General features: G+C 53.7%; 1 protein-coding gene across 1 annotated transcript in view; it reads left to right on the top strand.

The window, feature by feature from the left end:
- Window positions 1–26,132, top strand: part of TNFRSF1B (tumor necrosis factor receptor superfamily, member 1B) — a 35,419-nt gene that overhangs the window by 3,549 nt on the left and 5,738 nt on the right. Inside the window, exons 2-9 of the mRNA XM_010849843.1 lie at window positions 13,785–13,884; window positions 15,998–16,126; window positions 16,527–16,676; window positions 17,115–17,208; window positions 17,620–17,849; window positions 19,016–19,093; window positions 19,693–19,727; window positions 25,768–25,972. Of these exons, the coding sequence (XP_010848145.1) occupies window positions 13,785–13,884; window positions 15,998–16,126; window positions 16,527–16,676; window positions 17,115–17,208; window positions 17,620–17,849; window positions 19,016–19,093; window positions 19,693–19,727; window positions 25,768–25,972 (1,021 nt within the window). The remainder of the gene's footprint in view (window positions 1–13,784; window positions 13,885–15,997; window positions 16,127–16,526; window positions 16,677–17,114; window positions 17,209–17,619; window positions 17,850–19,015; window positions 19,094–19,692; window positions 19,728–25,767; window positions 25,973–26,132) is intronic.

The raw sequence follows: 26,132 nt of genomic DNA, 5'->3' as shown, positions 1-26,132 counted from the left end.
CCTTCAGTTGTGACAGTTGGAAATATTCCGATAGGGTTTCCCTGGTGGTCCAGTGGTTAAGACTGCGCTTACACTGCGGGAGGCGCAGGTCTGATCCCCGGCGGGGTGACTTTTGCCTGCTGTGAGGCTCAGCCAAAAAAAGAAAAAAAAATGTCTCCAGATACTGCAAAATGTCCCCTGGGGGAGAAATTACCCCAGTTGAGAATCACTGGCTTAGAACACTGGCTGACATGTAATTAGTGCTAAAAAATATTGACTTAATGTCCGAAAATATTCCTCTGACCTTTGTAATGACCCTGTGTTTTGAATGAGATGGCTGAGTTTGAAGAGCCAGTGGTGGCAGGCGGGGCTGGGCTCCAGTTCGTCTCCTCTCTGGGGTGATTCTCTGGGCTTTTCCTCTGCTAGGTCTGCTGAGGCTAGCAGTGCTCTCCCCAAAGTGCTCACCCGCCCACATCCCCCTCTCGGCTCGTGACAGGGCCACCCACTGGCAGTGACTCAGGAACCCAGGAAGCATGTGATTTGCCCGGAAGCAAGCAGGGAGGGAAGCCAGGGGTTTAGGATAGAGAGAGGGGTGCTACCAAGGGAAACAGGAACAAAGCAGAGATGCTGTGACTCCTGCTTCCGGACATCCCATCAGGCCCCACGAAAGCAATATTGATGACTTAGCAGAAGGGCCCCGGCCTCAGAGGTGGACAGACCTTGGCTCACCCGTTACTTTGCTGTTTATAGACTGTGTGACCTTGACGTATCTGTCCATCTATGGATGCCTGCCTTTGTATTCCCATCTGTAAAATGGGAATGATCCCCCACCTCTCTGGCTGGTTGTCAGGATTAAAAAGTGCTTTCTAAGTTGTGCAGCCCATTGGCAGTTGTTAGAGCATCTGTGGCTTTGCTGGACCTGGGAGTCCCCGTGGAGTCAGATTCCCAGGATCCCGTGGTAGGGATGGCAGACCTCCATGTGCCCAGAGCTCCTGCCCAGAAAGAACAGTTTCCCTCCTGCCCGCCTTCTAGCTATGCTTCCTGCTCAAGACCCCCTTCCTGGGGCTTCTCACACCACCTGCCCAACTGCCTGGCCTCAGGAGCCCGGTGTGTGGCAAATGCTATGGGGTCAGGAAATCCTCCCCACCCCCTACTCCTTTCAGTGAGTGACAGGTGCTGGATCTCATTTGAGGGTGAACAAGGGGGACATGGGGCATAGAATAGGGGAGTCTTATAACCTTGCTGCGGAGAGGATGCAGAAGGCCTCGACTTTCTCACCATCAGCAAGATGGGCATGGGATGACTCCAGACTGCCTTTAAAATCTCTTCCATCTCTGACCTCTGCAATCTGGAAGATTCTGTTTACTTGTAACCCTGAGAATGGGAAGCCCTGTGAAGGCTCTTCTATGGTCATGCTGTCCACGACTGCCATTCTCCAAGTGGCTTCTGAGGTAGCAGGGCCCTGATAAAGGAGCACTGGCCTGGGGGCCAGGAGACCAGAGTTTCCATCTGTGCACTGAAGTACCAGCTCACTATGTGACCTTGATCGGGTTACTTAGCCTCTCTGGGCCTAAGCACCCCTATCTCTATAAAACCTAACAGCACTGATCCTAACACACTCTTGGAGTGCTGGAGAAGCATCAGCTTTGTGCTTGACACAGGCCACAGACTGGGGGTGAGGAGGTTTAAGAGTTTTCCCAGGAAGGAGAGTTCTTCCCTCCCCACCATTAATATCTCTGCTTTTCAATCTCTCTTCTTGCTGACCTCAATCCCACTTGGTTTGGCTGGAATGATTTCCCTGACTCAGGCCACAGTAGCATCAAGGCTGCTGGTCAGCTTGCAGCCAAGACAAGATGCACAACCCTCAGGCAGAGTAGGCTTCACGGGTTTCTCACCTCCCTACCCCTTACGACCTAGTTAGCCCCTCTTAATGTTCAGGCACTTCGGGGATGAAAGTCTGTGCCGTGGGCATCACTGTGGACCTGCTGCCTGGGAACCTGCAGGTAAAGGGAAGCCTTGAGTGGGGAGAGGGCGTTCCTTGCAGAAGCCTTTGTCCTTGCGATGCCTCTGCACAGCCACCCCCCGGCTCTGAGTCCCCAGACTTTGGGCATGAGCACCCCTCTGCTGAGATGCCAATTGTGGGGTTGGGACTCTGGAGCCCACAGTTTCCACCGTGTCACGTCGTGAGGTCACAGGTGGTGGTGACATCACTGTGGTTTGGGGCTCTCGAGGTGCGTGCACAGGAAGAGGAAGTGTCTGTTCACGGAGAGGGGTTTGCAGGAGTTGATTTCCGACTGCCCCAAGTTTGAGCAATGCTGGGGGAGGTGGTTGGGGCAGGGCAGCTGTCCAGGAGGCCCCAGCTCTGTCTCTGCCCTGGTGTTGATCATGTCAGATTGCCCGACCTCTCAGCTTCTGTGTCCTCTTTGCAGGGGAGGAGGGCTTGGAACAGGCTGCATCTCGGTTGTTGCCTGCGGAGGTTGAGGATCACAAAACCACCTTGTGTTACTAGAACAAGACCTGTTAGCTAGCCCATGAGGCTGCAGAGCTCACCTCCCTGGCCCCGGGCAGACCAGCTACCCTCCTACTCTTGGGAGCAGACACTGAGTGGGCATGTGTGGGAACAGTTGGCAGCCCAGGGTGACTTCGAGGGACACAGGTGGATCCCTTTGACCAGCAAATTGCTGGTCCATCCCCGGCTTCGGAGCCGGGACCCTAGGTTGATTTAGTGCTCTGACTGAAGATGGGGCAGAAATCCCCAGGGACTTTTGTTTTCCTCTGCCGTCCAGACAGCAGCCCACCTGTCTGTTTCCATCTGAGCCCGGCCCTGTGGTGGGTATGGCTGATGTGGCCACAGGTTCAGGGAATTAGTGGGCTGGAGGGTGAGAGTGGCTCAGGGAGGGAGTTGGGGCAGGGAGGCTGTGGACAGGCATCTTCCAGGCATTCGCAGAAAACCTTCTCCAGTGCCGTTCAGGAGAGATGCCCGAGACTGTGGAAGTGAGCAGAGCGTGGAGCCGGGAGTGGGGGTCCTGGGCCCAGCCATGGCTTGGCCTCCAGTTTCAGAGGGCTTGGCCAGTTCTCTTCTCCTCTCCGACCCTCAGCGGAGACCAGCACACCTGGCTCAATCCCACTCTAGAGTCCTTCAGTGCTGACTGTTAGATGGGGAAGAGGGGAGATGGTGGGGAGGGTCGGTGACTTTGGGCAGGAGGTGGCCTGCCACTCTGGCTTCCGTTAGGCTCCTGCTCAAATCCAAGGTCTGGACTTGACAGTGACTCTTGAGGAAGGGCCCCAGCATGTGGCTTCAGTTAGCAGGACCCCTGCCAGCATCCAGGGCACCCCTCCCTGCCCTCTCCTGCCGACCCAGAGTCCTGCGTCTGTCTATCATGCATGCGCAGAGGCTCCAGGTTCATTCAGGTTGTCCCTGGTGAGCCTGTCCCCTCCTGCTCTGCATTCACAAGCCCCCAGTCCTGCTGCTTCCTGTCCTGTCCTCCTGGCTCTCTCAAGCCCCCATCTCCCACCTCATGTCATGATCCCCTATCCTCTCTCCCCTCCTCCATCACCCCATGTCTTCCTGACCTGGCCCCTTGGTCCCTCCCATCTTTTCTTGTCACCTTCCTGACTCTGTCCCCCACATTCCTCTTCCTGCAGTGACCACATGGGATCTTTCTAAAAGCTGAGCCCTGGAGGGTGGGCAAGATTGGGCTGAGTGGATAGTTGGAGGATGGATAGCAGGGAGCAGTGGCTAGACCATCCTCAATTAAGCAACAGCCTTGTTAGACTCAGTGATGGTACTTGAGGCTATAAACTCGTGGTGGTTTAGTCACTTAGTCGTGTCCAACTCTTGTGACTCCCATGAACTATAACCCACCAGCCTCCTCTGTCCATGAGATTTCCCAAGCAAGAATACTGGAGTGGGTTGCCGTTTCCTTCTTCAGGGGATCTTCCTGACCCAGGTATCAAACCTGCATCTCCTTTCTTGAAGGCGAATGCTTTATTGCTGAGCCACTAGGGAAGCCCGAGGCTATAGGCTATTCAGGATCAATTGTACAAAATTTAAAAATTTAAACATTGCATCAGCTATAATTTTTGGAGTATTTACTAAGCACTTTACATGTGTTATCTCATTTAATTTTCACAGATGTCCCTTGAGGTATATACTGAGGTTTTTAAGCCTCATTTATTGGGGGAAAAAAAGCAAAACACCTTTGATGCTTCCCTCCAGTAAGGAGTCTGGATTCAAAGTCAGGCATCCTTATCCCAGTGTCCATGCTTTCAGCTACCACATTCATTTTGAATCAGGAGTTGAGGCAACTGGGAGCCACCGAGAGTTTTTGGGTAAGGGAGTGACCAGAGCAGAGGGTGTATTAGGAAGATCACTCAGGCCTCAAGGGAAGGACAGGCTGTTACTATAGTTTAGGCAAGAACTCTGGGCTGATGGAGTGGCAGCAGAACAGGAAGGAAGAATCGAAGTCTTCAGGGAGGAGGTGGGCTTTGGGTTGGACTAAGACCTAGGGTGGAGGCCGAGGACTGGGGAGGAAGGGGAGCTGGCCCTCCCCACCTCATCCTGCAACATGAGGCCTCTCTGGCCTTAACCGTTCCCCTGAAACCTGACTGTGGACCATGTCAGCCCCCTGTGTTCCTGGAGCTCTCGTGGTCAGCCTCAGGTGAGCCTGGCTTCAGTCACGGTGGCCGCCGCTGGGGTGGCCCTAAGCCTGGGTAGGGCTGGCCTGAGCATCTCCGGTATGAAATATGATGAGCCCCACCATTGGCAGAGGGGCAGGACTTCTGGGGGCCTGCTTTGCTTGCCTCTGCCGCCAGGACCTCGGGACCTTCTCCCTGGTTTGGTTTTCCTCTCTGTGGTGAGGTGGGGAGAAAAGGGACCCGCCCCTCTGTCACTTCCCTTTGACGACTGGGAGAGTACAGTGAACCCTGAGCTAGGACTGACGGCCAGTGGGTGCTTCGTTGGTGCCAGGCAAGGGTCTAGTGCATCATTTGCCCCCAGTGACGTTTGTCCTTGAGGCCACCAGGGGAGGGGTCATCAGTATCATCCCCATTTGATAGGAAAGTCAGTCAAGGCACAGAAGTTAGGCTCTGGGCTCAGGCTCTCAGCTCACTAGAGGCAGAGCCAAGAGTCCACCCCAGATGGCTCCCTCCAAGCCCAGCTTAAACTACCACCTGGATGTCACAGTGGTTGCAGCAGCCATGAGGGGCTCTGCCAGCCTGAGGACGCCACCCTCTCTCTCTACATATATGCCCATTTCCTGCCCAGTTCTCATGCTGTAGCCCCAGCTCATTTCAGCTAATGGGAAACGAAAACTTTTGCTTCTGTTAAACAATTCAGCATCTATTAGGTCCACCCTTCCCACACCCCACCCCACTGTGGGCTGTGCGCCGGGCTGGGCGTAGAGCCATGAGTAATAAAAACCTAACGAGTAATGCTCAGTTTTTACTGCTGCTGGGCACAGTGCTGAGCACTCCACACGCCTTGGCCCAGTGAATCATAACAGTCCCATGAGGTGGGCACTGCTTTTGTTCCCATTTCAGAGATGGTGAAACTGAGGCTGGTGAGTGACAGGGCTGGGACAGAAATCTGATATCTTGCTCAGAGCTCACACTAGAGGGTGCAGACACAGTGGGAAGATACAGGGAAACAAATAATTTAACCAAGAAGTGGTCTGGGCAGTAGAGAGATAAACCCAGGTTGTCACTGGAGCCCTCAGGGAACCTCTGACCCCCAGAGAAGGTTTCCTTGAGAATCTGATAGTGGAGAGGACTTTTTTTTTCCTGGAGTGTCAATTTTACTTTACAATTTTGAGGAAAAGCATTATTTTCACATTAAAACTAATCTATAGCTAACACAGTGCTGTAAATCAACTGTTCTCCAATAAAAATTTTAAAAAACCAAAAAACAAACATATATATTATGGCATGACATAGAAAAGTTTCATGGTAAAACATAAGACTTAAAAATTTCATCTTGTTAGAGCCAGCATATTTGAACCCCTTCCTTAGATTACTTTTCTTTCTTTTCCATCAAGGTATCCTTTGGTGGAAAAGTCTGAGTAGTGTTGATATAGTAGGCTTGGCAGTTAAAGAGACCTGATTTTTAGGCCTGACTAGTGGAGAGGACTCTTGAAAGAAGCCCAAGAGTTGGCCCTGCACTGGGGGTGGGCAGGATCCTGGGGCAGAGGGAGCAGCAGGAAGGGGCATGGAAGACGGGGAGGGAGCCAGAGGGGACAGTGCGGGGTGAAGACTGGGTAGGAGATATTGTCATGGCCTGGGCAGTGACCCCCAGACACCAGGCTGAGAACACTGAGCTCGGGCCAGACTTGGCGTAGGAAGGTGACATCGGGTCTGTCTGGAAAGCCTGGGGACCAAGAAAGAGTAAGGAGGTTGTAGGTGGCAGAGAGATGCTGAAGGCGGGGCCGAGAGAGATTGAGGAGGTGATATGGCCTGTCCTGGAGGGTGTGTGTTGGGGAGATGGAAAGGGTTGGGGGTGCTTTCTGCAACTAGACTGAGGGTTCCTTAGAGGCAGGGACCACACCCTGGTATCTTTCTACCCTGGTGCTTAGCACAAAGCGTGGCCCCAAGAACCGGATACCAGCCTGGGCTTCCTGTCTGCCCCCAGCTCACTTCTAACGCGACATCACAGGCAGTGGGCCAGGAGTGGGATGTGTCACCCTGGGCCGCCGCCTGTGATGTGGTCGGTCCTCCTGACGCAGGTGCCCCGTGTCTCCGTGACGGCAGACGAGCCTCCACCGCCTGGCTCCGGCGTCACCGCCCTGTAGGCTGCACCCCGAAGTCCGCGGGGCTCCTGAGCATCCCCTAAGATCTAGGCCCAAATGGCTCTGCCGTGTCTCACTGTGCATCGAGGCCCCCAGGGACCTGCCATGGAAATGATATGGTTTCTTTATTGGTTGAAACCGGTTTCCATCTGTGCGCGGATCCCTGGGTCCTGGGGCAGATACTTCCTCTGTTCCCCAGGCTGTGCTGTCTGCCCTGGGACCCTGGAGACCCTTTTGCCTTGCTCACTGTGTGTTCTCTGGAGAGTCACTCTCCCTCTCTGGGCCCCTCCTCTGTAAAATGAGGCAGCAAGAGAAGATGCCGGGGCTCAGACTATCTGAGGACACTGAGGGAGGTGTGGCTGAGACTAGCTCCTGTCTGCTTCTTCTTAGCTGCATGGTCCCAGACATGGTATCAAATCTCTGGAAGCCTCTGTTTCTGCATCTCTAAAATGGGGTGATGCTGACCTCATTGTGTTGGTTCAGAGATTAAATAGTGCCTGGGAATGTCCCCAGCACTGTCTGCACACAGTAGGTGTTTCTCCTGGGTCTGAACAGCCTCTTGTTCTTCCTGCTCTGTGAAAAAGAGAAGTTTTGAGGGGCATGTGCTACTCTGCAAGCCTGAAGCTTCCTCCGTGGCTTCCTCCCCCATCACGTCCTCTTCCTGGTCTCACTGTGCCCAGGGATGCTCCCGGGGGAGGCTGGGAGTCAGACCCCTTCGCAAGGGTACTGGCATTTAGGGTGGGGGGGGGTCTCCAGAAAATCAAGAAGGCTTGGAGACCCCCACAATGCTGCATCAGTATGCTGGCAGGAAGGGCCGAGTGTCTGTAGATTTTGTGCTTTCAGATGACACAGTCTTGGTGGCAGCCTCTTCCTCCTCTTCCCCAAGGCCTGTCCTTCTCTGCCTTCCCCTCTCACAGTCTATTTATAAATAGGAGAAGGAGCTGGGGGCCCCCACCTTGGGGTGCCTACAGAGTCTTGTTCAGGAAGCAGGGAGGCAGGAAGTCAGCTGGTACAGGGTTGCCCAGTTCCCCAAAAGAGCGCGCTGACTCAGGCTCCAGAATCAGAGGGACCTGCCTGGTGCCCTGGCCCTGATGTTGCTGGGTGGGCCACAGTGCATTGCCCGTCTTGCCCTGGTCTCCCTCCTCAGGCCCGGCTAGCTGCCATTTCTGGTCCTCTAGGGTGAAAGTGGGAAGGAGTAGGGAGGGGAGGGAGCAGAGTGGAGAGAATTCATGCCTCACTCACCAGCTAAGTCTGGTCCTTCTCTAGCTTCGCCCTCCTGCACACCTCTGTAGCTCGCCTCCTTTCAAGGACTCACAGCCACATCCCTGTCCCTTAGCCTGGACACTGTCCTCTGGCCACTTAATGGGCCCCTGGGCTTTGGCCACTTGCCCAAACTCTTTATTTTGGGGTCCCCTCACTGCTCCAGGTGAGGTCCTCTTGAGTAATGGCCCTTGGAGGCCACCTACATCGAGCCTGCCTTCTCCCTCTGCCCCAAGGAGGCTCACTCCACTGTCCCACAGCTGACCTGCCATGGTCTCCTGATCTTAGGCTTCTTGAGGAATGGGCCAGGGCCAGCCTGAGGGTGACCACAAAATTCCAAGGGTCACAGGTCTACTTCCCCAGACTTCCCTTCTAGGAGGGAAGGAAGCCCACATGGGCTGCCCAGCACTTCACCCAAACTGGGTAGCCTGCTTCCAACAACTTGTCCTTGCCTTGCCTGATCTCAGCTGAAACCAAGGCAGAGAGTGCCCACTTCCAACATGCCATCTGACACAAGTCCACACTGTGTGCAGACCCTGAGAGTTTCCCCTGGGTCTCCTGGGAGTCTGGGAGAAGATGATGGACCCCAGTTAAGACCCCCTGACCTGTATGCCTATGATAATCCAGGGAGGAGGAGACAGGCAAGGTGTTATGTCAGCATTTTACAGATGACAGTGTTGAGGCTCAGAGAGAGTAAGTGATGCTCCTAGGACCAGCTCATGCATCCAGACCCTCTGAACTGAGGCCACTCTTACTCCTGTGATGCTAGGTGTCTGTGTGCCTGGGAGGATGGACATCTCCAACTCCCCTCCTTCCAGAGGCCACATGCTCAAGCTGTCCTCACCTGGGAGAGAGTTTGAGGGACAGAGCTGGGCTGGGAAGCCCACCTCCCAGCCCTCAGTCTTGCCTGATATCCCAGCCCCTACATCCCAGATCGTTCAGTTTTTCCATCTCTCACATGGGTGGCCCACCCATCCACCCCATCCTCCTGAGGTCTTGGGAAGAGGCTGAGCTTTTTGACACCCATCTTTAAGAAAGCAGAGCTAGGGCTTCCCTGTGGCTCAATAGTAAAGAATCCGCCTGCCAATGCAGGAGACATGGGCTCGATCCCTGGTCTAGGAAGTTTCCACATGCCACAGAGCAACTAAGCCCATGTACCACAACTGTTGAGCCTGTGCTCTAGAGTCCGGGAGCCGCAACTGCTGAGCCCACATGCTGCATCTGCTGAAGCCCGAGGGCCCTAGAACCCGTGATCTGCAACAAGAGAAGCCACTGCAATAAGAAGCCCACATACCACATCTAGAGAGTGGTCCCTGCTTGCCACACTAGAGGAAAAAGCTTGTGTAGCAACAAAGACCCTGCATAGCCAAAAATAAATAAAAAGTTAAAAAAAAAAAAAGCCAGAGCTGGAAAGAGCTTAGAACCTCAACTAGGCCACACAGCCGTTTTACAGATGAGGAAACTGAGGCACAGAGAAACCTGTTACCACCCAGAGTAGGGGAGCTGCCTGAGTGGGGGAGGGAATACCTTTGGGGTGGGCCCTGTGGCAGGGAGGGTTAAGATCCAGTCTTCCTGGGGTGGGGAAGAAACACATGGCTGGAAGTTAAGAGACCTCTTTGAGGCTCAGTTTTCTCATCCGTGGCTTGGGAATAATAATAGTACTGACCTCACAGCGCTGGGCTGAGGAGTCAGAGGGACAGTAATGCATGTGAACAGCTCTGCACGAGGCAGACTTTCAGGACCAGGTGCTGCTGTATCTGTCTCCTAGCGCCCTCGCCCCGTCCACCGTAGTCTTGCTGCCTGGCCCCCTGGCTGTGCATGGAACACACAGAGCACGTCCTCGCTGGAGCCCCTCGTCTCGCCTTGCTTTTCCCTTCTCCTTAGCTCCTGCTACCACTTCCCATTTTCCTCCGTGCATGTCTGTGTCTCCCCCACTAGAGCCCAACTTCCTGGGGCAGGGACTTGCATGTGTTTGATGCTGAGTGCCCGCCACCTAGAACCACCTGCGTGCCATGTGCTTGTTGAACGAATGAACGTTTCCTCCTTGGCCCATGTCTTTCTCCACCACTAAATGGGAGGTTGTCTGAGATGATCTCTAAGGTTCCAGCTCAGTCCATCCTGAGCTGCTGTGCCTCCATCCTGCCCCCACTTCTGGGTCCTGTTCCCCTCATCATTGGCTCCCACGTGTCCCTCTAGCACCTGGCAGAACCGTGGATTAGCGGGGCCAGCCCTCCCTGCTCACAGACTCTTACCTTTGAGCGTTTGGTGGCCTTGCTCCTGCTTGCTCCTGAGAGATCAGAAGCCCGGTGACTCAGGCAGGTCTGAGCAGCGCCCAGTCTCAGATGCTGGAGGTCCCTGCCTGCTGCCGGAGACTGGCTCTTCTGAGGTTCCTGCGTGGTCACCTGGGAAACCAGCTCAGAGCTGAAGTCAGAGGATGTTGGCCTGAAGCTGAGGGAGGTCCCCTGCACTGGTGTGTGTGTGTGAGAGAGAGAAAGAGAAGGACTGAGAGAGAGAGAGTGCCCATGTGAGCCAGCGCCCACATGAGCCAGCGCCCACGTGAGCCAGTGCTTCAGGCTCTGCTCAGCATGAAGGTGGATGAACAGGAGCTGGTGGCACGGTGGTGACTCAGGGCAGAGGGCAGATCCCGGGAGCTGGCCCCTTCAGCTGTCCTGAGGAGGGGACCAAAGATTTCTCCAGTGGGACCACAGCAAGGGTCACATCGCATCTCCACTTCTCCCCTCCCAAACCTCAGACATGTGACTGCATCTCCCTGAGCTGTGAAATGGGCACACAGCTGCTAAAGGGTGGGAGTGGGATCTTAAAAAGTGCCTGCAGCCAGGCCTGACAAATAGTTCCTAATGAGTATCCAGTTTTTTCATGTCAAAAAGCTGAGAACCTGGAGGAGTGATGGAGGCACATGGTGGGAGAGGGTTTGGGTGGTGCTTGGAGTCTTGGGTCTGTGTCCAGGAAAGCGGAGCTTGGGCCCCCCAAGAGAAGGGAGGCAGGTTGGGGGTGGCGGGCATGTGGCCTTGGGTGCATCACTTCACCTCTGGAGCATCTGTGAAGTGTTGGGGAGGAGTCTCTCTGTGGGTGGAGCATGTGCAGTTGCTCCTGGGACGTAGAGGAGATGGAGCTGCAGACCCCGATGTGAAGCTGCTCTGAGGCCTGAGGTGGATGGAGTGTGGGCCCTAATGGCCCCTTGTGCACAGTCCTGCCACCAGCCAGGCCCTGGCATTTCCTTTGGGAAACCCCGGGAGGTGGGTTTGCTTCTGTCTCCATTTTCCCATCTGTGAAATGGGTACAGTCAGATGTGCCTTACACATTGGATGTTAGATTCATCCTTCTTTTCTTCCTTCTCGTTCTCCTTCCTCCTTCCTTCCTTCCCTCTATCATCATCTCTCCCTCTCTTATCTATCTATCCATCCCTCCATCCATCATCCATTCATCATCTGTCTTCTCCAATCTCCCCCTAAACACACACACACACACACACACACACACACGGTCACAGGTCACCCACCTGTTAAATGGGTGGTTGATCCTCATCAGTGAGGTCTAGGTTTTTACTCGGGGACACAGTATTTTGAAAGGTCAGGTCTGCTAAGCATGCTGAGTGAATCCAGTACTAGCCAATTCATTTCCTCATTTTAAAATGTCAATCAGGCTCTCCTGTGTGCGGATGTTGTGTGGCTCTGAGCCTCCCCAACCCTAGACAAAAGAACTGGAAGCTTGCATAGCCCTAAGTTTCCCAGAGGCTGCTCACCATGTTCTGGGGGCCTCCAAGGACCCTCAGCTTTTACAGCTGCTTTGCTGACCTGAGGCCCAACTTGCAGGGCTGTGCTTTGGCCTGGCCTCTGCTCTAGTGAGCAGGGCAATGGAGGGAGTGACCTTTTGTCCCGCTCTGCAAGGGGCTTTCTGTTCCTCATTGTTTAGCCATGACATGGCAGTAATTTTTTTTTTTTTTTGTCCAAGAGGATAAACAGGCGTCAAGATGACTTAAAGGAGAGCTGACCTCCTCTGCCCGCTCAGGCTGGAGTCAGAGAGGCAAGAGGAAGTGTAGGGAAAATCTTTCATAGCAAGATTCAGACAGGAAAAGACCTGGGATGAGAGGCCTCAGGGAGGCCACTCTGGGCAGTGACCTGGGGGCCCAGGGGGTCCAGCTGCCTGCTTTTGTCCCGGAACCCTTGCCCTGTGGGTGGAGAGAGAGACCAGACTTGGCCGCAGCAGGGCCCTTTCCCGTCAGATCCTCTGGGCCCTGACAGGAAATCCTCCCCCAGGGAGGGCAGGCCTCCCTGGGCTGCATCTTGGGGAGGAGTCCTTCCCCGCTAGAAGCTGCAGGGCCTGTGGCTCTCAGGGCCTGCAGGGGTGAGGGGCTCCCCTAGTTACACTGAAAGTACTTGTAGGGAGGAAGCCCACTGGGTTTAGGGTCCTTGAGACCTGTGCCCACCCCCATGGGGGACAGGGGGCTGGAGGGAAGGAGCTGTGGCTCCTCCCTTTCTCATGGGGGAGGCTGCTGCCTGGGGTGTTCAGTCTGAGCCAGAAGAACAGCAGGCTGCAGTGAGGGGTATGGCGGGGACAGACCAGCCCTCCCATTCCATGCAGTGAATGCACAGGTGAATGTTGGAGTGAAGAGGGCTGCGGGCAGCACAATTCTGTGGTTTTGGGGCTCTCGCAGCCTTTGATCACTGCTCTCCGCCCTGACCCACCCCCGGTCATCTTGCTCCAGCCTGTGTGCCAGTCAGGTTTGCTCAGCTGTGGAGCATCAGAATCACTTGGGCAGGTTTTCTTTTTTTTTTCACAGTACAGCTTTCTGGGTCCACCCCTGGGCGCTGACCCTTTGTTGGGGAGGGAGTTGGCATTATAATAGACCCTTCCAAGGTGCTTTGGAAACATGCAGTGCCATGCAGTCCCCCAGCCACCTCTAATAAGTGGGAGGAGCCCTGAGAAGGAGCTTTGCTTCAGGACCAAACAGGAAAGGGAGAAGCACCAGGACTCTGTGTGTGTGTGTGTGTGTGTGTGTGTGTGCGCGCGCACACACACACGTATGGGTATACACACGTGTACGCACAGGCATCAGAGCAGGCTGGGAGGACAAGAAGGTACCTCATTTCAGCCCAATGAGATGATTGCCAGAAGGGGGCATATTCAGTGTTTAAAGAGAGCCCAGAGCAGGAGGAACCTGAATCAGCCTGGGGGAGTCAGGGAAGGCTTCCCGGAGGAGGCAGTACTCAGCTGGAAGGACGAAGGGATGATTACCAGGTGCAGGAAGAAAGAGGGCAGAACCTAGGCATGGGCACTTTGTGCTGAGCTCTGTGATTCCTTGGAGAAGGAAATGGCAACCCACTCCAGTACTCTTGCCTGGAGAATCCCGTGGACAGGGGAGCCTGGTGGGCTACAGTCCATGCAGTTGCAGAAGAGTGGGACACAACTGAACGACTGAGCACTATGGTTCTCTGTGACCGAGGCCACCACCTTCTGGGAGGCTTCAGGGCCTCACATCTGCCGAGTGTAGGGTTAGGAGCCAGCCCCACCCTCTGGCCAGCTGCCTTGGTGTCTCTGCCTGCAGACATGAGTGTGCTACGCTGAGTGGGGTGAAGGGGAGGTTAAAGAAGGCATCTCTTTTACCTTTATCTGCCCCCCTCACCAAAGGGAGAAGTCCCCACATGGATAGAACTCCAGGAGGGAGAAAGGCAAACACTTGCCGGGCACAGATGGGGATGTGGGAGTCCACGCTGATGTCTGTCCTTCCCTTCCTCCTTCCAGGCTGTGTTTACCCCCTACATCCCAGAGCCTGGAAGCTCATGCCGGCAGCAAGAATACTACAACCACAAGATCCAGATGTGCTGCAGCAAATGTCCACCAGGTAAGGGGTGGCCGCTGGGGCCCTCGCCCTCAGCCTGGCTGGGTCCCTGGGTGCCGGTGCCCTGAAGAGAGTCAGTGTGTTCGGGGCTTAGGGGGTTAGGGTCATGGCCCTAGACTCTTACTGAGCTCCCTCTGGTTCCATGAATCGACCCCCACGATCGCTCTTGCTTCTGGGCCATTGCACATGTCGTTCTCTCTGCCTTCCCTGGGTGTGCTCCCATTGATCCTTTAGACCTCTGATGGCCCCCTACTTCAGGAAGCTTGCCCACACTGCCTGGCCAGATTGGGCTCTACTTTTGAGCTCCCACTGGCCCTTGGCAGCCCCCATGGCAGCAGCTCTTTTTACACTGTGATCATGGCCTGGGTCTCCTCTATAGCCCCCACTGTGCACTACTTAGAACAGGGACTGTGTGGCTTGTTCTTTGCTGAATCCCCAGCACCTGGCGCAACACCTGACACATAGAGGTGCTCAGTGCATATTTGATTAAATCAGTGACTGCTGCCCATTTCATAGGTGGTGGACCTGAGGCCTAATCCCAGTTGAGAGAGCCAGGCAGCCCAACTCTGAGGGCTGTCCATCTACTCGTTTGTTTATATATTCATCCCTGTAATGTTTATAAAGCATCTGCTAAGTGTCAGGCACTGAATGCTGGGAACATGACAGAGAGCAGGACAGGCAAAGTCCTCACCCTCATGGATTTTGCATTCTAACAAGAGCATAAGGCAGATAAACCAATAGAGGAGATAGACGTGTGGTCTGTGAAGGAAACGAGAGGGGAGGGCAGATGGAGGCAGAGTGGGACATGCTGGTCATGGAAGACCTTTCTGAGGAGCTGACTTGTGGGCAGAGATGTGCAGGAGGTGAGTCATGCAGATATACAGGGGGACAGAGGCCCTGAGGTGTTAGCTTGTTTGGTGCACATGGAGAACAGGCAGGCCAGTGTGTGGCCCCAAGTGAGTTAGCAGGGACTATGGTAAGGAGTTTAGATTTTATTCTGCAAGATCTAGAAAGCCATGGGAGAGCTTTGAGCCACTAGCTTGAGATGTGGGCAGGCACAAATGCACCTTTCACCATGGCCATTTTAAGAGATCCCAGGGAAGTGACTTTTCTTTCTTCTATTAACTGGCAAGGTCTCTGTAAGAAGGCACTCGAATAGCACAACAGTGAAGGTGCAGGATAGGAATGGGGCTCAGAAGAGAAACTTCTTCACGGTTTGCCTGGGTGTTCTCAATCCCCAGGCACATCTTCTTTGAGGCCCCCAGGAGTCCCATGGCCTCATCCTTGATAGAATACCAGGGATGGCTGCTGCTGCCTTTTTTTTTTTTTTTTTAACCTTTCTCAGATGAAGAATTTCAGCCAATTATAAAGAAGAAAAGATAAGACTTCCCTGGTGGTCCAGTGGTTAAGACTTTGCCTTCTAATGCAGGGGTTGTGAGTTCCATCCCTGATCAGGAAGCTAAGACCCCACATGCCTTGTGGCCAAAAAGCAAAGCATGAAACAGAAGCAATATTGAACAAATTCAATAAAGACTTTAAAAATGGTCCACATCAAAAAAAAAATTTTTTTTAATAAGAACTGGTAAACCAGTTCTTACTAAAGTGTTATTGACTGATAATCAGCAGTTCCAATGGTGGAATTCCAGGCACCTGAAAAGAGCAGAAAAGGAAGGGTTAGTCACTTAGTCATGTCCAACTCTTTGTGACCCCATGGGCTATAGCCCACCAGGCTCCTCTGTCTATGGAATTCTCCAGGCAAAAATACTGGAGTGAGTAGCCATTGCCTTCTCCAGGGAATCTTCCCAACCCAGGGATCGAATCTGAATTTCCTGCATTGCAGGCAAGACTCTTTACCATCTAAGCCACCAGGCAAGCCCTAAAAAAGAGCAGAGGGGAAGATATTTTAGGAGCACTTCAGGGTTCAGAGATGGAGTGATGGCTGGCACACGCTAGATGGGAGATGATGCAGGAGTTGAAACTCTTATCAAAGAGCTTCCCAACCAGGCCTCAGAACTCTGGGGCTCTGGAGGACAGAGGATGAGCCTGGGTCCTGTCAGAAGCCACCCCCTGCCCCACTGCCCTCCTCCACCGAGACTCCTGGCCTTCACTTTTTCAGGCTACCGTGTACAGTCTTTATGCAACACGACCTTGGACACCATATGTGCCTCCTGTGAGAGCAGCACATACACCCAGCTCTGGAACTTGGTCACCGCATGCTTTAGCTGTAACTCGCGCTGCAGCTCTGGTGAGTCGGCTCAGAGTAAGGGGTGGGCCCGGGCATCCTCTCCTGGCCTCTTTGCCCTTGAGCTGGCTGGGCTTATTCTAGACCTTTGTTTTCATGCCCGAGGGCACATGTACAGTATAGCACTTCACTGTTTCTCGTCTTCAATAGCTCCTTGGGGCAGGCAGGCCAAGAGCAGCAGTGGGGGAACGGTGCCCGTTGTTAGAGTTGAGGACATTGTGCCTGAGAAAGTAGGTGTGCTTGTTCATACTGTGACGGAGACTCTGTGGCCAGCAGTCTTTATGCCCCATCTCGAGGCCGGTGCAGAGGTCTGCTGTCTGTGGGTGGTAGGGCTGGGTGGAAAGACAGAGTGGGCGTGGCCGGTGGAGGGAGGCGTGACCCTCGGCCGTCTTCTCCTTTCTAGACCAGGTGGAAACTCAAGCCTGCACAACGAAACAGAATCGCATCTGCACCTGCAAGCCAGGCTGGTACTGCACCCTGGGGAGGCAGGAGGGCTGCCGGCTGTGCGTGGCGCTGCGCAAATGCGGCCCTGGCTTCGGCGTGGCCAAACCAGGTATGGGGCCAGGGCCAGAGGTCCTTGGGGTACCCCCTTGGGTCTCTCCTTCCTAGGAACATCATCAGGGCGGCCGGTTACCCATCTGTCCACTTGTCCCGATTCATTCTTCCCTCCAGCCCTCCTGATCAGGCACCTCCTGTGTGCTAGGCCCTGGGGATCCAAAAATGATCAAATTAAGCCCCAAGCTACTGGAAAGTCAGGTGGTACCCCAGGAAGACAAAGTCACTAGAATTAGTTAAGGACAGACCACCCAGGGGTGTGTGTGTGTATGTGTGTGTGTGTGTGTGTGTGTGTGTGTGTGGTGTGAAGGGGTGGGGGTGCAGACAGAATCTCTTGCCTCCTCAAACCTCCCTGGGGCTCCATTTCCCTTAGGGCCAAGGCCCACCTTTTCCATGGCATATCTGAATTGGTGACAGTTTCCAATTTTTTGTGAAGGAACTGCAACAACAAACGTGATATGCGCTCCCTGTGGCCCGGGGACATTCTCAGATACAACATCATACACGGATACCTGCAAGCCCCACCGGAAGTGAGTGGTTGCATCCTCTGGTTCTGGAGGAGCAGGGAGGGGCTGTTCCCGGGGTGATCCTGAGGCTTCCAGCACAGATCATCTGGGCCACAGTGCCTGGGATCTCCCCAGTTACTTCCTTGGGAGGAGGCATTGCCGAGTCTGCTCCAATGTTAGGACTGGTTTATCTGACAGTGGGTGGGTGGGTCCCTGAACAGCCTGGTGAACTGGAGTTTTGTCCTAGAAGTCAGGGGTGGGGAGCATGGGGATAGGTTGGGTGGGGACAGGAAGGGACAGTCTTGAAAGCGGGTGTGGCATGCAAACTCCCTCCCCTATCCCAGTTGCTGCCCCCTTGCATGTCAGCCTGGCTCCCACGGGTGAGCCCAGCTACCCTGAGTCATTCAGTCCCAATCACGCCTTCTCATCCCACAGCTGCAGTTCTGTGGCCATTCCTGGTACTGCATCGACAGATGCAGTCTGCACCTCTGTGCTCCCCACCCGGAAGGTGGCCCGGGGCCCAGCCACCACAAGATCCCAGCACATGGAGCCGACTCTGGGGCCCAGCACAGCTCCAAGCACCTTCTTCCTCCTCCCAAAAGTCCCAAGTCCTCCAAGTTCCCCAGTGGAACAGCCCAACGCAGGGAACATCTCTCTTCCCATTGGTAAGTCTCAAGAGGTCCCGTTTATCCTTGCTCCCTCCCTTCTGTCTTAGCGCATGTGTGCTAAGTTGCTTCATTCGTGTCTGACTCCTTGCAACCCCAAGGGCTGTAGCCTGCCAAGCTCCTCTGTGGGATTTCCCAGGCAAGAATACTGGAATGGGTTGCCATTTCCTCCTCCAAGGGATCTTCCCGACCCAGGGATTGAACCCGCATCTCTTATGTCTCCTGCATTGGCAGCCGGGTTCTTTACCACTAGTGCCACCTGGGAAGCCCTCTTAAGAGTCTTACTGAGAGCTTGTTATGGGCTGGACCCTGTGGTCCATCCTGGGATGCAGGTAGCATTGAGACTTGCTTTCTTCCAAGATTTAGTGATGCCACTAAGAATTCCTGGATGGGGAGACATAGGGTCCCTGTTTTATCTCAAAATGGAGATGGTCTTCTGGTTGCCATTTCTGATGAAACACTAGGCTTTGACAGTGGGCTGGGCCAGGTCGCTGTGTTGTGGGCTTCCCTCCTGGACTACACCAGAGGGCTCAAACTCGTGGTCCTCAGGCTGAGTGTGGCCCACAGGTGTGTTTTCTTTGGTGCATGGATTTTGGTTTGTTTGCTTTGTAATCACATTTCAGAGTCTCTGCCCTGGGCTTGTCCCTTGCCTGCGACAGCCCCAGTCATCCTTGGTCATTGACTGACCTGGTACATTAGAGTTTCCTTTAAAAAAAATTAATTGATTGATTGATTTGGCTGGGGCTTCCCAGGTGGCGCTAGTGGTAAAGAACCCACCTTCCAATGCAAGAGACGTAAGAGATACGGGTTCATTCCCTGGGTAGGGAAGATCCCCTGGAGAAGGGCATAGCAGTCCACTCCAGTGTTCTTGCCTGGAAAATCCCATGGAGAGAGGAGCCTGGCAGGCTATAGTCCACAGGGTCGCAGAGTCGGACACCACTGAAGCGACTTAGCACACACGCATTGGGTCGTAGTGGCAACCCTTCGGGCTTTCTAGTTGTGACACGCTGCCTTAGTTGCTCCAAGCCATGTGGGATCTTAGTTCCCCAACCAGGGATCCAGTCCACGTCCCCTGTTTTACAAACTAGGTTCTTAACCACTGGACCCCCAGGGAAGTCCCAAGTTTACTTTTTTGCAGCTGTTTTGAACTTCTCTTTTCCTTCTAGAACTGATTGTGGGTGTGACAGCATTGGGTCTGCTTCTGATAGTTGTCGTGAACTGTGTCATCATGACCCAGAAAAAAAGTAAGATTCCATCCTTCCTTCCTTTCTTCATCCGTTTATTCCCTCATTTGTTCAGGAAGTTTTTCTGGGGGCCTCCTATGAGTCCAGCACTGGGCACAATTCTATGGGTCAGACAGAGCTGGGTCTGGTAGACCCTGTTCTTAGGAGCTTAGAGCCTGCAGCAGAGGGCATTTCCACTAACTCATCTAGTAAGAGCTGAGATGCTATCAGGGCTATCCAAGAGGTGGGAGTCCAAGATTCTTGTCTAGGAATTCTGGGGGATTCAGCCCTTATGGAGCAGGTGGCATCTGAGCTGGGCAAGATTTTGATGGAGACATGAGTACAGGAGAGAAAGGGCATGCAGAGCAGTGGGGTGTGGAATGGACAAAGTGGGGCAGGCTGAAGAATGGTGGGTGTGAGGGAGGGGAAGGGAGCGATGTTAGGCCGGCTGGAGGCTTGGGTATAGGGGCTTCTGTGTACCTTGTCTGGTAGGTAATTGCTCCCCCTAGGACTGAGCCTACTCTGAAAGCTTCTGCTTGGGCCCCATGCTCCCTCTTAGTTAGAAAAGATGTGACCTAAGGAAGTTGCTCGCTGACTGGTCCCTTTTCTCCTCTCTGCAGAGAAGCCCTTCTGCCTGCAAGGAGATGCCAAGGTGGTGAGTGCCCCTCTGCCTGCCCCCTCTGCCTCCATGGTATCCTTCCTGCTGGGCCAGGTTGTCCCATAGGAAGTGGTGAATTCTCTAGGTTGGTCTGTCCAGCCTCAGGCAGGATGCAGAGCCCCAGGAGGCTGCAGAAGGACCGGCCAGGGTCTGTTGTGGGGGCTGATAAAGGTGGCATCTGGACTGGGCAAGATTTTGATGGAGACACGAGTGGAGGAAGGAAAGGACATGCAGAGCAGCGGGGAGTGGTATGGACAGAGCAGGGCAGGCTGAAGAATGGTGAGTGTCGGGGAGGGGAGTGGAGCAGTGTTGAGCCCAGATGACTGAGTGTGAACGGCCACATCAGGGAACAGAAGGGTCAGTGGGGTCAGTGGCAATATGTGGTCGTGGACCCATGCTGTGACCTTGGGCCTACATGAAATTGCTCATGGCTGGTTCCTCACCATTAAGTGTGGACAGTGTCTCAGCCCTGCTTGTAGGACTGTGCCTTTCACCCAGTTGGCAACAATTCTCAGCATCTCCGAGATGTTTACAAAGCACTTCCACATGTACAGTGGTTTTCAAACTGTGTGCTAGGGTACCCCCGTGTTCCACAAAGGGTCCTGGGGCAGTGGAGGGGGGAGTCATCTTTGAGGTTGAGATCAAGGCTAGGGGACTGGACCCAGGGCCTCCCCCAACTTCAACCAAAGCAACTCATTTTTGATCATTTTTATGAAGTAGGATCTGTGCAGGATTTTTGCTAGAAACAGAGCACTGACATTGTATTTCACCAGTTTTCCATCAGGAGGGCATTTGGCTGCAAGTAACCAAAAGCTTAAGGGTGACTTCAAGGTGCTGTATTTTCTGTCGGGGTGTTGGTGATTGCTGGAATGATTCAGTTGCATCCTTCTGTGAGGCCAGCCAGGACCCCAGGCTCTGCCATCTTTAGTGTGTTGGCTTTTATTCTCTTGCCTTTGGCCTGTGTCATAAGATGGTGATCACCACTGCATATGTGACCTCCAGTCTGAGGCAGGAAAAAGAGGGGAAACAGCCAGATGCCATTTACAGGAAATCAGACACTTTCCTAGAAGCCCTGGGTGCATTTCTTCTTTTGTCTTATTGGCCAAATGGTATCACGTGACCACCTCTAGCTGCAAGGGAGGCTGGAAAAGGTGGTGTTTAGCTTTTCTAGCCTTTATGGTGGGGGAGAACTAGGGAGAGGGCTTGGAAATGGGTGTGGGGTGAGCCAGAACACGGTGTGTACTGCAACCCCATGCCAGGTAGGCAGGCAGGGTTTTTTTTTTTTGCTTATTTGTTTGTTTTGGATGTGCAGGATCTTAGTTGTGGCCTGCAGGGTGTTTGTTGTGGCAGCACGTGGGATCTAGTTCCCTGACCAGGGATTGAACCTGGGCTCCCTGCATTGGGAGCACAGAATATTAATTACTGGACTACCAGGGAAGTCCCTAGGGCAGGTTTTTTACCCAAATTTACAGATGAGGAAACAAGACTCCAGGAGTTCCCTCCATGTCCCCTGTCCTGCTGGGGCAGGGCTTCTCAAACCTGCCTGCTAATTCTTTGTCATGAGGGGCTATCCTATGTATTATAGCTTTTTCAGTGAAATCATTGGCCTCTCCCTACTTGATGCCAGTAGCACTGCCTCTAAGGAGTGAGAACCAAAGTGTTTCCAGACATTGCAAAATGTTCCCTGGATGACAGACACCCTCCATTGGGAACCACTGTGCTAGGGGGCAGCTCAGCCCTGAGGTTTACACAGGGTTTTGGACTTGGTAGGGACCAGACTGATTTCATCTCCTGATTGTCTCAATAAGAAAAGAAGTACAGAGAGGGAAAGTGACTTGCCCAACGTCACACAGCATTATATCTCTGGACTCCTGGCTAGTGCTTTTTGACATGCCCTACAGTAAAAGTGAAAGTCGCTCAGTCATGTCTGATTCTTTGAGACCCCACAGACTATACAGTCCATGGAATTCTCCAGGCCAGAATACTGGAGTGGGTAGCCATTCACTCCCTTCTCCAGGGGATCTTCCCAATCCAGGTCTCCCACATTGCAGGCAGATTCCAGCTGAGCCACGAGGGAAGCCAGACAGAAACACTGGTTTGGAGGTACAAACCATTTCTCATTCCTCCAGTGTGCCAATGCCATGCCCTCCTTTTTCTAGCTTCAGTTCAGTGACGCTGGAAGCTGAGACCTGGTGGCCCATAGAATAAGCATGCCCTCTAAGCTCCACCCCAGCACCCAACTGCCAACTTCCCTGGACTGAGTATTTCCCAATCTTTGGTGCAATAAAGCTGCCTCAGGAGTGGCCCAGAGCCCCACCTCCCCTTTCTGTTTGCTCAGTTTTGTGTTTACAGTGTGAACGACTCCCCTGCTGTCTGTTGAGTGCTATTGCCAGTGGAGCCCAGGGTTGTGCTGGTAATTGGCCCTCTGGGTGGGGGAGGACCCGAATCCTGATTTGTGGAGTTTGCTCATTTCTGTTATAAACACTCCCGTTGTGACTGATTTCAGGAAGCTACTTAATGTAAAGTTGGGAAGAAACACGCATAGGTCTGGGCTGGTTCCAGCACCCCACTGGCTGAGCCCCAGGCCGGGCCCTGCACCTCACACACAGCCCTGTGAGGTACAGGATGTCATCACCCCACTTCACAGGTGAGGAAACTGAGATTCAGGGAGCTTCAGGTATCCGCATGAGGTTAGACCACTAGCTGAATGGCAGAGCCCAGGTTTGAAACTCATTCTGAATCTGCAGGGCTTGTATTTACCCACCCTCTTGTTTGCCCAGAGCAGACATTCAGAATTGTTCCAGACATCCCTGTTCCCAGCAGGGACTGCCCTTAGAGGTTGATCTTCAGTCCCTTCAGTCCCTGGGTTCCCACCCCTGCCCTGACCCCTGTGTTCAGCCTGCACTCTACTGCATTTCTCAGCCTCCTGGGAGTGGTCCTGTTAACAGCTGCCTAGTAAAGCTCCAGACCAGTGGGGTTGAGGGCACGGTGACTCAGCACTGCCCTGGACCTCCTGGTAACGCCAATGCGTGGTGAGACCGTAGCTTCCCTTTGTTCAGAAAAGACCAACGTAACCACATGTATGAGCTCAGTCACCCCACAGACACGCTCATCCACAGGCTCTCATTTCATAAAGAGGGTGATGTTTATGAGGTGCTAAGCGTGGGCCAGGCACAGTACTGAGCGTTGCTTAGCCTCACAGCTGTGCTGCGACCCAAGCAGTGCGGTTATTGCCCCGATTTTACAGCCCAGGAATCTCGGGCTCAGAGAAGTTAAGTAACTTTCCCAAGGTGACACAGCAAATGAGTGGCCTGAGACACAGACCCAGGAGTGCCTCTCTTCACCACCTCCAGCACACACACTAGTTGCACCATTCACACTCATGCATACGTGCTCCCCACACATAGACACACACATGTGAACATGCTTCAGACATTTTCCCTAACCTATACTTACGGGCATGGGAGCTTCAGGGACATACTCTCACACATACAGACAGACACAGGCCAGCCAGCAGCTCTGCCAGGGTCTCTGCTCCTGCCCATGGTAGGGCCAGGCTGGGACATGACGGGGAGGCTAACTGGGATCCTGTTTGTTGAATGACTCACCTCAGTACCCACCCCCCATACCTCCCTGGGGTGCCAACCCAGGACTCAGAATGTATCCGCACCACTCAGAGCCTGCCTGAACTTTGCATCTCGTGGCTTTGAGGGGAGGGAGGCAGGCTGTGACCTTTGAGGGTTTCTGTTCTGCCTGGCCCTTACCACCAACAGAAGGGCGGGACGCAGGCTGAAAAGCCCCTTCTTTGGGGGATGTGAGGGATGACCTTTGGATGTTTCTTCTCCCGTTCCTGCTCCCCCGCCTGTCCATGCTCAGAGCAGGGTCAGGGGTGGGGACCAATACCAAGGTCAGACCATCTGAGCAAAGAAAGGTTCAGGATGAACTTTAAATGCCCTCCCTTCCTCCACAGTCAAGGGCGGTGAGCCAGGGAGGCAGGACTCAGTCGGAAGCAGCAGCTGTGGTACACCAAGCGGGGCTGTCTGTGCCCCTGCCCTGGACCTGCTGTGGGATACTAAGAAAGGACTCACCCATTCTGGGCCTCTGTGGCCTCACGGGGACTGCTTTCAAAGGATCTTCCCTGCCTGAGAGTCTGTGAGCTGGCCTTCGGATATGCAGGGCTCAGGGGGCACTGGGGGCCTGGGGCCTGCAGAGATTGGCACCTGAGTCCTTCCTGTGTTCTCCACCTCTGACCCCACCTCCCCGACCCTGCCAGGCTGCAGGGTCTAGCACTCATTCGCCTCAGTTCTCAATCTACCCTGGACCCTCTCATGCTGGACAGGGGGTGAGAATGTGGCCCCTCGGTCTTTTTCTTTCTAGAATCCAGTGATCGCCCAGAATCCTAAGGCAAGGGCTTGTGCACCTGGTCAGTTGTAGGCAGGTATGGCCAACCACCTCGGAGTGACATTTCTAGCACAGGTGTCTGAAAATGGGGCACCTTCTCTTGAGCTTCCAGGGACAGAACCCCAAACACCCAAGAACAATGTAGGTTTTAGCCCAGATGCGCCGTGTCCTAACTGTGTGACCTTGGGCAAGTAACTCAACCTCTCCGGGCCTCGGCTTCTATATCTGCAAAGCGAGGATAACTTTGGGCTGTATAGATAATGTCTGGAAGGGCTTCAGCACAGAGCTTGGCATTGGATGGATTCAAGTGTCAGCTAATGGTTTATTACGGTTGTCGTTGTGACTTGTTGTGTTTTAAGAGAAAAAGATGGAGAATCACACAACAGCTTGGGCAATGGAATCTGCAAAGTGTTGCTGAGACAGCAAGACTGAGAGCCCTAAATGAGAGGACTGTCTACACTGGATTGAGGGCCAGCAGACTTTTTCTGTAAAGGTTCAGACAGTCAATATTGTAGGCTTTTTGGATCCTCTGGCCTCTGTTATCGCTTCTCAGTTCTGACATTGCAGTGGGAAAGTAGCCACAGACATGACATTAACAAATGGGGTTGGCTGTGTGCCAAGAAAACTATATTTATGGACACCAGTGTTTGAACTTCATGTAACTTCGTATCATGAAATATTGTTCCTTAAATATTTTTTCAACCATTTAAAAATGTGAAAACCATTCTTAGCTCAGAGCCTGTACAGAAACAGCAGCAGACCAGACTTGGCCCATGGCAGTAGTTCGCTAAGCCCTTTTATTTTACGACTATGCTGGTCTTTGTTGCTATGCACGGGCTTTCTCTAGTTGTGGAGAGTAGGGGCTGCTCTCTAGCTGTGGTGTTCCGGCTTCTTGTTTTGGTAACTTCTCTTATTGTGGAGCATGGGCTCTAGGCACGTGGGCTTCAGTAGCTGTGGCTTGTTGCTCTGTGGCATGTGGAATATTCCTGGACCAGGGATCGAACCTGTGTTCCCTGCATTGGCAGGTGGATTCTCAACCACTGGACCACCAGGGAAGTTCAGAGCCCTGATTTAACAAACCCTTGATGGGTGCTTCATATGGAACAGGCTCTGTTAGTGCTTTACGAAACTTCAGTTATTTAATCTTCCCAATAACCCTGGGAGGTAGCTTTATTATTCTTTCATTTCTAGAGGAAAAAAAAAAAAACAGAGGAACAGAGAGGTTAAGTAACTTGTTCAAGTTTGCAGAGCTAGTCAGTGGTGGAATCATGGTTTGCACACTTATGGTCTGGTTCCAGGGTCCATGCCCTTGGCTGCTGGGCTGAGCCACATCACCCCATGACCTTAGGAGAGTCATTTTCCTTACCTAGGCCTCTGCTTCTTTATGCAAAATGAGGATGAAACCCCTGCCTCACCTCTCAGACTGTTCAGTAACAGGGCCATGTGGCCCCTGCCCTCCTAGGGCTCACACTCCAGACGTTAATCACAGAAGCCACAGAGAATCGCACGTCCTAAAAGTGCTGTGCATGAGAGAAGGTGCAGGAATGCCGGGTACACTGTGAAGTGCTGATGGTGCTGAGAGGTGAGGGGGCGAGGAGCCAGCTGATGGCTTCCCCACCCCCTCCTCCCCATGCAGCCACACCTGCCTGCCAACAAGGCCCAAGGTGCCCCAGGCCCTGAGCAACAGCACCTGCTGACCACGGCGCCAAGCTCCAGCAGCAGTTCCCTGGAGAGCTCGACCAGCAGCACGGACAAGAGGGCGCCCACCAGGTCCCAGCTGCAGTCGCCAGGCGTGGAGGCCAACACCTCGGGGGAGGCTCAGACCGGCTGCAGTAGCTCAGGTAAGAGGCAGGAGCTCCCTCGCCCCTGCCCCCGGCTTCATCCCCTGCGGGCACACCCCTACCTACCCCCCTCATCTGCCTGATACTCGCAAGCTGACCCGCGTGACACCTGCCTGCTCATCTGTCTGATACTCGCCAGCTGAGCCGCGCGACACCTGCC

Source organism: Bison bison, unplaced genomic scaffold, assembly GCF_000754665.1.
Source record: "Bison bison bison isolate TAMUID 2011002044 unplaced genomic scaffold, Bison_UMD1.0 scf7180017864289, whole genome shotgun sequence".
Classification (NCBI taxonomy): domain Eukaryota; kingdom Metazoa; phylum Chordata; class Mammalia; order Artiodactyla; family Bovidae; genus Bison; species Bison bison.
This window is presented reverse-complemented; position numbering and strand designations above follow the sequence as displayed.